General features: G+C 37.1%; 1 protein-coding gene across 6 annotated transcripts in view; it reads left to right on the forward strand.

Moving 5' to 3' along the window:
- The window catches only part of PIEZO2 (piezo type mechanosensitive ion channel component 2), a 417861-nt gene that overhangs the window by 354973 nt on the left and 49634 nt on the right, over positions 1 to 13254 (forward strand). For 4 of the 6 annotated variants that reach the window (XM_061595221.1, XM_061595247.1, XM_061595227.1 and 1 more), the window contains 3 exons: positions 1608 to 1711; positions 10209 to 10307; positions 12556 to 12667. In XM_061595221.1, coding sequence (XP_061451205.1) covers positions 1608 to 1711; positions 10209 to 10307; positions 12556 to 12667 — 315 coding nt within the window. The remainder of the gene's footprint in view (positions 1 to 1607; positions 1712 to 10208; positions 10308 to 12555; positions 12668 to 13254) is intronic. The other 2 variants (XM_061595237.1, XM_061595266.1) reach the window with 1 other exon arrangement.

Genomic DNA, 13254 nt, shown 5'->3' on the forward strand with positions numbered 1-13254 from the left:
TAAAAACACTTCAAAACATCATAAAAACAGACTTTAAACTACATTAAAACAATACATCTTTAAAAACATTTTTTTAAAAAAGCTTTGAAGACATCTTAAAAAAGAAAAAAGGTTTAAAACATTGGGTTGTTTTTTTTAAAAAAAGTTTACAAACATATTAAAAAGCAATTCTAACACAGACGCAGACTGGGATAAGGTCTCAACTTAAAAGGCTTGTTGAAAGAGGAAGTTCTTCAATAGGCACCGAAAAGATAACAGAGATGGCGCCTGTCTAATATTTAAGGGTAGGGAATTCCACAGGATAGGTGTCGCCACACTAAAGGTCCGTTTCCTAGGTTGTGCAGAATGGACCTCCTGATATCTACAGGAGGCCCTCACCTGCAGAGCGCAGTGATCAACTGGGTATATCGACTGCACTGTCACAATAAGATCAAATTAGGCAGTGTTCACCCTAAAATAGTATCTTGTCATTAGTGTTTATACCAGAATAAGTTTAAACACTATGAGCTATACATACTGAGTAGAGATGGTATCTGTAGTACAGAACTGGGGCACATTATCTCAGATAGTGCCAGATCATATGACCCTTCATCATGTAACCTTTGTATAGCATAGGTGAGACAGGAGAGAATTCAGAACACTCCAGTTTATATCTGCAACTACTAATACAAAAATGGCTTCAGTATATGATTGAGAGGGTGAGGTATGATTGAACAAGAAAATTATATAATGAGAGTTAAATGTATTCTTGAATGTCATCCTATTTATTACTACGTTTATTATTATTTATCATTATTTTGTTTATTATTATAACTATATTAAGGGCATTTACTTTACATACAGTTATTACTTTAATAGCCTTCACTAGCAAATGTAATGCTGGCTTTTATTTTCTCTTGCTTATTATTTTCCTTGTTTGATCAAGTTAGGCCTATTAGCTTATTTGAAGTTTTTAAAAACTGTGCTTCTGTTCAAGGATATAAGGCCCAGTTCATTCACATCACATCTTAAACATATGGAGGCCTCTGAACTGTTTAAATTCATAGGCAAAAATTAATTTCTAGCTGTGATCATATGTGACATTTTAAAAAAAAGCAAGGCATTGTTTTCCATCTTCTCTGTTTTAAGCTTGAAGAATATAGTAAAAGGAAAGCAAAATGCTACCAGATGTCTACTCACTTTTAGCAGCATTACATTTTGATTTTGTTTTTCTTCAGTGATGCAATTTTAAATTTAGCTTACCTCCAGATACCCAGTAGAGTTGGAGATTTCTCAAACTCTGGCAATATGGAAGCTTTTTTAAAAAAAATATTGTGCATTTTTAATATTATCTTTCCAACTCTTTTTACATTTTACGAGTCCAATTTTTTCTGCTATATTTTTTTCCTGCAAAATTTACACTTTTTGTTTGTCATATCTGCAAACACCAAATGATTTTTCTGCCATGGATTCTGTTCATCTCTTGCTTTCTCTCCACGTCTTCCTGTGCTTCATTGAGTCCCACAATCATAGAATGCTTTTGTGTGTCCTTGTGGTGGCTCAGGATAGAACTTGTGAGGGATCTTCCCCCCTGCAAGAAATAAAAGAAAATATTTTATTTCGCTTAGTGGTCAGAAGTGGAGATTATTATTTGTTTGAGACGGACAGTGAAGAAGAGGAAGATGAAGAAAAAAAAGAAGAGGAAGAACTTCCAAAAAGATCTGCATTTCAGGTATAGTGTTTGTGTATATGTTCCTCCTACTAAGGCTTGAATTGTCTGAAACCGCTCTGAAAATCATAACTTGTGCTAATTTAAATGTTGTTGCTTGCTTATTTTGTTACATTTCTGCAATGCAAGAATGATACTAGAGATGGATTTTCATTCACTTGCACTTGTAGCATGTTTTTTAAAAAATAAAGTTTCATATCCTGAACTTTATTTTTCTGATGTTGCATTGGAGACAAGTGAATAAAACATCTTTCCATTGGCATTGCTTGGTATTGCTTAGAAGCTTTTCTGTTTTGAAAATGGGGAGGGAAAGGCCCTGCTGAAATCTTAACAATATAGTTATTGTAATAAAAACTGTTTTGTATATGTTATGTTATGTTATGTTATGTTATGGTTTATTTCTAGGCTGCCTTTTGGCTAAAAAGGCCCCCAAGGTGGCTTACACAAAAATAGAAAAACACAAATACAAATAAAAACAATACACTTTACAAAAATTCAAGCCAACAAAATCCTAGCATTTCTAAAAAGCAACAACAGCTTTAAAAACCAAAAGCATTCATCTTCCTGGTAAATGTCACTAAGTCATTTCCCAGAAAAATGTCACTAAGAGCAGGGGTGAGGGGAAAAAGCAGGTGGAAAAGCAATATGTGGATATTGTCGGCTGGAAGGGGAAAGATGGCGGCAGAGCTGGTCGAGTGTTTGTTTTACTCCCCTATCAATTTTACATTCCTTCAGTTGTGAGCTGTCTAATTACGAGTAAAATTATCACAGGAGCTGGATAGCTCCTGTACCTGTGCTGAGCTCCTGAATTCCCTGAACCTCGAATCTCAGCATTGTATTTTGTGGGATTTATCTTGAAAAGAAGATGAAAGGAACAGGAGAGATAAGCTGTGAACCGGTTCACGCTGGCCTCTTGAGGAGCCAAATCTTTGGAGCAGGAAGCTGAAAATACCAACGTTTATTTAAACCTTTTGAAGTTGAAAGCTGAAAGACTCTTGTTTCCCTAAAAGATCTCCTTACAGCTGGAATGACTAAAAGCCAGCCCGCATAGACAGGTATTTTATCATTATTTACCACCATTTTGCCTGCGACTCTGTCTAATTAGCCTACATACTCATGCAGCAGCAGTAAACTTGGAGAAGCTTTGAAGTATTGAAGTTACACAGGAGGAAGAGCAAGAAAGCTGAGACAAACCTGAACTCTCCTCCCCTGCCTCTTAAGGGTGTTGAAAAGTGAAAGAGGACAAGGAGGGGGAAAAAAATCCACCCTGACTGCCAGACAGTTACATGAGCAAATTTGGCATCGTTGCACTTTCCTGTACTTTTACGCACTTTTTTGACTACTCCCCTCCCCACGAAGGAAGCTGCGATTCTCTTCCTCTTTGAACCTGAGGGCAATCAAAAGAACTTCAAGTGGGACAACAATAACAGTGTATTAGGAGAAAGAGGAGTAATTTGAGGAGACTACGCTGATAGAGGCTTCGATATGAACAGCTGCTTATAGATAGAGCGTGCAGCCTTGGTCAGCTTAACTGCAGGTTACCTCTTGAATTATGTAAAATAAAAGGATATGGTTGCTTAAAAGCCTGTTCTTAAAAGTAATAACTGTATAGATACCCTTTTAACAAAGGCGGGACTTGGTCTGAACTTTCTCCCATTCCTTCTGACGTGTAGGTTGGAAAGGGGGTTATAAGAGTTCCGGTTTTAATGTGAATTTGTATTTTAATGTGTATTTGTGAAAGTTACTAAAACAGTTGTTTGACCATAGTTTCACTCATTGAAGACTGGATTGGTCTTTAGTTTTAACATGGTTATTACGTGTGCTCAATTTAACAGTTCACCATCTAACTTAGTTCAAAAATCAATATTAGACTATTGTGAGCAGAAAATAAAAGGAAATGAGTCAAAAGCAAAGGAGCAGTGGATGGACCAAGAGATCCCAGAATTGCCATCTACGGACAGTTTGGGCTTTTTAAAACAACTGGAGTAGGAGATAACACAGCTCAAGGAAGAAACTCGGATATGTACCCCTTTAATGATGGTCCAGCCAATTGGTCTATTGACCCAGACCTGATAGAAGGTAATTCTTCATCACCCAAGCAAATTCAATTTTCTGCATATAAAGAAATATTAAACATTCTCAAGAAAAGTATAGGTAAGCCCGATTTAGGAGAAACAGAGGAAGAAGCTCCCTGTTTGTGGGGGCTGTTATGGGATCAATGCTTTTTATCAAAGCAGACAGCAGAAATAATTTTTTACAAAATGGATAAGTTGCAGCAGGAAGTACCTGGTTTGAAAGCCACTATCGGAACATTAGTTGGGCTTGTAGAGTTGGGAATTCTGCCTGTAGCCTCTCAGACAAATGGCCCTACCCAAGGAATGGAGGATAGCATGGGACTGGGGGATCATCAAGACAGGGACAAGCCAGAAACTGAGGAATTAGATAAAAACATAGTAACCCAACAATTAAATGACATATTTGAAGATTGGAAAATGAACTCAGAAACTTGTCCTTATGCCCATAGTAATGAGCAAGCCCTTAGTACCAATAACGCTTCCTTCATCTTAAACCTCACTCCTTCTGATCCAAGGCTGTTAATAGTAGATGAATATTCAGACATGGCCTCTTCTCCAATACAAGAGAAACACAAGAGTACTTCATCAAGTGTCATCATACAAAGTCCCAAAATGTTATCTACAGAAGAAGGTTTGGATATGATACACCAACCCTCCACCTGCCCGGTACAGCAACATAGTCCAGGAGAAACTGTGGAGAGCAGAGGGCTATGAAATCTCCCCAAAAATAAAGAAAATAGAGAAAAAGAGAACAATTCCAATCCCTATTATATAAAAAAGAGCTTACTCAGGGAGAGACCTCCTGATGAACTCTAAGTGGTCATTCATAATTGGCCAGTGAGAAAACTAGGAGGAGGAATAAGATCTGAGACTGAACTCTTAGCTGAAATTCAAACTGTACTGGGGGTAGCCTTGAACCTAAGAAAAGATATTTCCTGCAAATGTCTGTCCTATCATGGACAGAGAGGCAGCATTGAACTAACATTTCAGGACCCGGGGGTACAATGTAAATTTTGGTCTTTATTATATAGGTTTTCCTACAGAGGGTTACTATTTGAGCTGAAAGGACAACAAAAAAAGTTCCATCAAAGGCATAGTGACTCTTCACTATGGGCATCAGAGAGAGAAAGAGAAAGACAGTCTAAAAATAGCATCTGGAAAAGTAGGAGATGGAAGAATATGAGCAATAAGACCCCTTTGTTCGTCACATACCCGAATAATATCAGGCTGTATACCAATAGACAAGAAAACCAGAAAAAATATTATATGCCTACCACCCAGGATAAATGGCCTAAGGATAATTATAGAAGGTTTAATGATGAGCCTCCTAAAACATTTTCAGTCAATTCCAACTGACTAGATACAAAGCACAAAGGACTGAACATGATCTCTTGGAATGTGGGGGGTTGGGAAAATAAAATGGCAGATAAAGAACTTATTGAAATGTTCCAACAATATGATATAGTCTGCCTGCAAGAGACCTGGACTTATGAATATAACCTCCCACATCTGCTGGGTTATAAAACATTTAGCCAGCCAGCTACAAAGAAAACCAAGAAAGGATGAGGAAGTGGAGGCCTGGTGTCTTTCATATCATTAGAATTAGCAGGAGAATCTCACTTGGCCAACTTTGGACTACAAAACAACTATCTTTTGCCATTACAACTAAAAACAGAGACTGGAGATCCTTTTTTTTTATATAAATACCTATTTTCCATCTACTAACTGTCTGCAAATAGCCCCTAAGATATGGAAAGATCTATTCCTTCTGCTGGAGCAGATAGGTCAGAAGTTCCCACAAGCTTATATTTTTATATGTGGGGACTTCAATGCCTGAATTGGGGCAAATTCTGAAGGTTTCTTGCAACCTTTGGGCATAGACTTGGAAGAGATATTTTTAACATCCCATACCTCCATGGATAGTAAATATAATCAGCAAGGATTAAAATTCTTAGAATTTATATATCATCTTAATTTATACTCCCTTTATGAGAGTTCAGTGGATAAAACCAGAGGCTATTTCACCTACTTGAGTAAACGAGGCGCTAGTGCTATTGACCATATTATGGTCTCTGCCTCACTATTCCCTTTAGTAAACACTTTCGAAATCCTTGAACAAACTGAAAGTGACCATTTTCCCATATTGGTGTCCTTAAGGCCACTGCTTGAACATGTATAATCAATGGAAACAGTAAATCTGATTGGGGAAATGCTGGGCGAGAGGAGACTGAAATGGTGCTGCAGATTGAGTAGCACTACCCAGAAGAAACTACAAACTAACTATTTGCTGAGCAAGTGACAATTATTTTGGGATAAATCCTTGAATCATATAGATATCTTCCAGCAAATTGTTACAGAATTTAGGCCTTGCTTTGTAACATCTAAAGATAAAAGTACACAGATAACTTGCTATAGTTGGTTTGATGCTGAATGTAAAAAGGCCAAGAGAGAACTGGCCAGAAAAATAAGGGAATCCCGCAAGAAATCATCTGAGGAAACAATGGAAAACTTAATTAAATGTAGGATGGAATATAAAAGATTGCTCAAAAACAAGAAAGGGGTATATATAAAAACCCAGTGGCAGGAACTGGGCCAGGCGGTAACGGAATGGAATGAAGGTAAATTCTGGGATCCGGTCACCCATGGTCTAAAAGAAACAAGGTCTACGGTGGAGGCTGCAGTCCCTGCCTCCTCATGGATTAATCACTTCTCCAACATATTTGGAGGACAGCCTAGTAATAGGGTAGAGACAGAGGTACATAAAGATCTCACCAACCTACCTGAGTGGCAACCAGTTACCACTCGCGAGGTAAAGACTCTCATCTCTTCTTTGAAATCAAAGAAAGCACCAGGAGAAGATATGCTTCCCCCAGAACTTTTCAAAGAAAACAGATTGGTGGACACCTATTCTTGCCGGATTATTCACCACAATAAACATCACAGACAAATGCCTCCTGCGTGGAAAACAAGTATAGTATTCCCAATTTACAAGAAAGGGGACAGGAATGACCCACAAAATTACCAGTCAATCAGCTTGTTAGATATACTTTCAAAGCTTTATGCCCGATATTTACTTCAAAAACGAATAGACTGGCTGCAAGAAAATCAAATTATCCACGAAGAACAAGCAGGATTTAGGAGAGGGTACAGCACTATAGATCAATGCTTTACCCCAAATTACATCCTAAAGACATATATTAAGAATAAAAAGCATCTTTTATCGATCTTTCCGCTGCTTTTGACTCTATAAATAGATCCAGGCTATGGAGAAAATTACAAAGTTCTAATATTGACTGCAGACTCTTACAGTTGATTCAAGAATTATATAGCAACACAGAATTGAGGGTTAGAGTAGGCTTAAATGGCTCTCTGACAGAAGCCCTTAAAACAACACGAGGCGTGAAACAAGGCTGCCTTTTGGCTCCCAATCTTTTTAATATTTATATTAATGATTTGGTGCCTTGGCTAGCTCGAGTAGACTCCCCCTCCCCAGCAATTAGGAATAGAAAGATTTTTATCCTTATGTACGCGGATGATTTGGTGCTCATCTCCCTCTCTCACTTGGGTCTTAAAAATCTCTTGGTCGCATTTAGTGCCTATTGTAAATGTGAACTTTTAGCAATAAATTACTCTAAGACTAAAACTATGGTCTTTGGTAAACATAGTCCAAAGTACAAATGGATTTTAGATCAACAGGTCATAGAGCAAGTCCGTTCATTTAGATATTTGGGCATCGTCTTTAGCGAGTCCCTCACATGGAAATGGCACAGAGAGGCGACGAAGCTGAAAGCATAGAAAACGATAGGGGCATTAATGAAGTTCTATTATAACATGGGAGGATGGTTTATTGAACCTGCCTTAAAAAAAATTGGTAGCAAAGTGGTAACACAAATGCTATATGGCGCTGAAATTTGGAGGTCTGACATAGATACCATAAAACCCCTGGAAATAGTACAGAATAATTTTTTTCAAAAACTATATTCTCTTCCACCAGGAATTCCAGCAGCCTTTTTGAGAACTGAATCTGGTTGGCCGTCAATAAAGACTAGAGCGGAGTGGGTACAGTTAAAGTATCTTAAACGAATTGCCACTCTGTTAAATGAATGCCTTCCAGCATTGTGCTACATGGAAATGAATGATAACCAAAATTGGAAGTTGACGTTCCACAGGCTCTTATATAGTTGCCATCTTCCCGAGTCTTATTCTCTCCTGGGCATGGATAAGAGGCACTTAAGGGACTGGCTCTTCTGGATAGAAGCTAGAAGGGATTTACAATTAATTAAGACCTCCAGATTCTCTCCATGGTTCGCTTCTGTGAAAACAGAACACTTTAGAGCCAGTTACTTGACAAAATTAATGCCAGTCTCCCTAAGAAATGCTTTTATGGAATTACGCTTCCAAGTTATGCCAACTGCAGTATTAGATGGACGTTACCAAGAGGTGCCATTTGAAAACAGATTGTGTATCTGTGACCAAGCTCAGGTGGAGGACATTGTTCATTACATGTTAACGTGCCCCCTCTATGGGCACCCAAGAGAGAGATTCCTGAAACCTCTTGTATCAGGGAAGTAGGAATGCTCTAGTAGAATCAGTGCAATTTCTCCTGAGCGATACTAACGGCCACATGACATACAAAATGGCTCTTTTTGTGCTTGCTGCAAAAAAGATCAGAAAGAAAGAACTAGGTAAAATGGTAATAAACTGTTTGGGAGATTCACATTTTTAAATTGAGCTCGCCAATGCTAATTTGGAAAAAAAAATTATTATACAACAGGTCACAACAACTTGTTCTTTGTATACTTTTACATACTTCTGTATGTTTTCATATTTTATGTTTTCACATTTTAATGTATTTGTCATGGCCTTTGGCTAGTACAATAAAATTTTTGAATTGTCTTGAATTGGATATTGTCTCAACAAGTAATTTTTATTTAGCACAAAAATCAGATGAGGATAATGATATAATCAAAACCAACTTATGTCATAGGTAGATAAAGGTAAGTATATAGCTGCAACAGCATCCAGCAACCGGATTAATGCATGCATGTCTCCATTAAGAGTGCAGCATCTTGGTGCTCCCATAATTTCTTTGGATTAAGGCAATGAAAGTGAGTCTGATTTAATGTTACATGTTCTCATAGGTTAAATTTTCTTAAGCGAGCCCATAAGCATGCACACACATAAAGAAATGGTGTCACAATGGATTGTCTTTCAGGATCTTTCCTAGTTATGAAACCTTCTGTCAATAAGAATAGTGGTGGGCAGACTAGATTAGAGTTTTCATCATAAGTTAGACTAAGCTGTTTGAATCCCTCTGCCATATTGAACAATGTGGTGTTTCATGCATGGTGCTGCAATACAAGATTTCAACTTCATTTTTTAAAGGGCACACGAATAAATGAGTAGAAACTTTATTTTCAAAAGCTCCCCCCCTCAATTAGCTCCTATTCAGTGTTATATGCAGAAAGTAAAATGTTTTTATGTTCAGTGGTATAACATTTGTTTATATTTACAAAGTGGTGATTAGTAATAAAAGCAAAAGCAATCTATGTGCAAAAACAGGTTTCCATATGAACGTCAGAGACGACACAGTGGTCTGCTTTGTATGTCACAGTAAGGCAAACTACAGCTTACAAGGACCATGTGAACATGATGGCTCCTCCCCACTCCTTTTACTTCAGTGCAGAAAAGTTTGACTTAGTATGTCATCCGAACCCAGGGTTATGCTTAAGCTCTCTGCTTCACTATGATCTGTATTCAAAAACAAACCATGGCTTAGCTGCCCCGACGCACTGAGAAAGCGGTTTGCGGTAAGCCATGGTTTGATATAGCATTACATGTGAAAAGGGCCGATATCATCTTGTTTTGCCACAGATGTCAGTGTGGCTGTTATATATTGAAAATAAGTGCTGTATTTTGGATCTTAAAAAATTATGTCAAGATCTTCTAAGCTTCTGTTGAGCCACCCTGAGGTCTTCTGTTTGGGAGTCTATGATTTTAGTGATTGCTTTACCTTGAGTGTTTTTCAGCATATATATTTGTGGTGAAATACATTAGTTGATACTCCAAGCTGCAAAATTATTACATTTTGTGTGTCTGGCATAAGTATTCTTCCGTTCAAAAGGATAGCATCGGGGTAGGGATGGGAATCTGCTAGTATATGTCATGTATAAAGCTTAACTTTCACACATAACATGCTCTTCTAATAAACATTACTAATATATTATTTTATAAGTGTAATTAAATAACCTGTATTCAAGCATTGTATCACTAATTCAAGTGCACAGCTAAGCTGCATATTCACATTTTATGAGCCTGTTGTAAATTAATGTAAATCCTGTTTCTAATAGTATCATGCAGTATATTTCTTATAACAATAGCAGTTATGTTTTCACTAATTTGTCTTGCTTTGTCCTTCTTTATAGAGAGCTATTGCGAAATTTGCTTCTGCCATTTTAGCCTTGCCAAAGTCTGTTATTAAACTGCCCAAAACTATTCTTCAGTATTTAATCAGAGCTGCAAAGGTATTTGACGTTCCATACCATGTAGAATGTGATCTCATCCCATACTATGCTGCCATAGGGTATCCCTTTTCTGCATTTTCCCTCTTAACATGAACTTTGTGAGGACTTAATGACAGTTAAGGGTTTGGTATGTATAGCATTCAATAAACTGAATCATAAGATGAATTATCATTCTCATTTTGATTGTGATCCCAGATCCCAGAGAGAAAATGCAGAGACACATCTTGGCATAATCTTGACATTTCTGCCTAAGCTGTGTTGAGAGGGTTCCATGGGTTGCATGCATTTATAGATAGTGGATTAAATGCTGCCCCTATTTAGATAGGTGAACTGTAGAATAAGACCAGAATTTCACCCAGCATGGTCATCTTTCTCAGAAAGCTGGTAAAACCTTAAAATATTGCAGCTAAGCACACTTTCCATTCATCCTGTTCTTGTGCATCATCATTCTGGTATCAATAATCCATTAGCCTGTCTTGGGACATCTTCAGTAGTACATGTGATGGCATGCATAATGTATGCAGTATGTCACTTACACGCAAGAAGCACTAAAAACATTTTTCTTTCAATTTAACAGTTCATATCCAATGAACTTGTTTGTGTTTTAGTGCTGAAGTGTACCTTAATGTTTAAACCCAAACAGTGACATATTAAAGTAGTTTATTACTAGTTGGAATTAGTCCTCAAAACTATCTACAGTAACAGAATCTCAGAATCAGTATAACAAATGCATGGTATCTCAGTAACAACTGCTGACTATATTACAAATGTTGAACAACTACTTCCAGTCAATATAGGTTTTCAAGACTGTATTTCTCCATATAAATTTACACTAGAGGAATGTTCAGCAAAATGTATTAAATTGATTGATTGATTTGATTTTGATTTTTATCCTGCCCCTCTTTCTCACAGCAACTTGGTGAATCTCAGGCTTCAGTTATTGGCTTGGATCCAAAGAACCATGAGCACCCAAGCAGCCCTTTCTGCTCTCTTTCTGCCTAATCATCCTCACTACAGCCCCCCAAACCCATTCATGATGATGAGGATTCAGGATCCTCAGGAATGGTGTTGGATATAGCACAGAGGATGCAGATAGAAGAGGGAATTATTGGGAATTGTGTATCTGACTCTCATGAATAGTGCATTTCTGTTTGCACAAAGCACCTCTGGATCCAAGCCATTAATATATTTTAATGCAGCAATACCAGCTGCATTATGCATTGCTTATTACCATAAACCAAGTTAGTGCCCTAAACAAAAAGGAGACAGGAACTCCCCTCACTATCCATTAGTAATTTTCCATGTTCATAGATCAAAAACAGGTGGTTTGTTTTATTTTATGTCCCTAAACATTTAGAAGACAAATATCTCAATAATGTAACAAAGTTATTTCTGTACACCAGAACTGCAAGAAATGAATAAAGTTAAAGCAGAATTTCCAATAATGACTCATTCCAGCTTCCCTGAGACAGTTTGTGCATGCTTGTTTTGGTAGTGGTAACTTCTATTCTGTTTGTTTCCCAGTCCCCTTCCCTTTGCATGTATGTGTTTGCTTGTTCCTTGGCTGTAGCTAACCTTTCATTGGTGAAATGCATAAAATGATGCAGTGCCAGCTAAACATGGTTTTCATTTTGCAATGAAAATCACGCAGACAAAAGGACATCTTTTGTCTCAAACTGCCATCATACAGTACATTTTTATTGTTCTTTTTAGTCATACATTTGGGTGATGGAAAAATAAATGCACAATATGTGGTGATTATAGCATTATGAATTCCCATTGTGCTCCGACTTCAAAAGATGCCACCAACCAATGCCTTCAGGGGAAATTTTTTTTTTCATTTTTATTTATTTATTTATTTGTTGTACTTATATACCGCCCCATAGCCAAAGCTCTCTGGATGGTTTACAGTAACTAAAAACATTGAAACAAATATACAAATTTAAAAACATATCTTTTAAAAACAATTTAAAACACAATTTAAAAATTTAAAACAATTTTTAGAGTTCAGAACATAGTCTTTGTGGATTCTTATGAAACTCACAAGAATCCATAACTTTTTTCAAATGTTTTATTTTTAAACGAACCAAAATCGCACTAAAACAAATCTCAGTTTCATTGAGATGTTTGAATAGGAATTGAGAATGGTTGCTTAATCTCACAGATCTAAACATTTTTACTCAAATTGTCATTTGCATTAACATTTCCTTACTGAGAAACATGAAATAAATCAGTTTGTTCCCTCTAGTTTGTTTATCAGGCCTGGATTACTGATCCTAAAACTGCCCTCCGACAGAGGCGCAAAGAGAAAAAAAAGGATGAAAAAGAAAAGGGACAAAGGCGGAAAGGATCTGGGGATGGTATGTATGCTTCTGTAATTTTCTCAGTTATTACACAGCCACGAGAGTGGTTGTATACTATAGTCAGCATGGATTTTTTGCATTCCACAATGTTAAATTGAAAATACCCCGCATGCCTTTCTGCTGTTTCCCATAAGCTCATTTCAAAACAAAACCTTATAAAACATATAGTCCTGAACCCAGAAATGCTTGCTTAATAACCTCTAAGTTTTCATGGTGATACATAGAACACTCAGAGAGAAAACAGATCCCTTTTGGACTTTTTTCTGTCGGTGGTCTCATAATTTGTTGAAATTCATTAAAAATCAGCCATGCTCACAGAGTACCTGTAATCCTATTACTGACCTTGCCCCATACTCTGACCTTCATCTTCTGCAGTTTAAAAGTTAAAAAAAATGCATGCCTGATTTTTAATTTATTTAAGAAATTTAACATTGAACTCAATGTTAAGTGTCGACATGCTCAGTAAGAACCAACTGTCAGTGTTCTAAAAGCCATACTTGCACCTGTTTGGCTTGGCTAATCAGGGAGCCACATCCATGCCAAACATTGATTCCACTTTAGACAGTCATGGCTTCCTCCAAAGA

The sequence above is a fragment of the Rhineura floridana genome, chromosome 1, assembly GCF_030035675.1.
Source record: "Rhineura floridana isolate rRhiFlo1 chromosome 1, rRhiFlo1.hap2, whole genome shotgun sequence".
NCBI classification, from domain to species: Eukaryota; Metazoa; Chordata; class Lepidosauria; order Squamata; family Rhineuridae; genus Rhineura; species Rhineura floridana.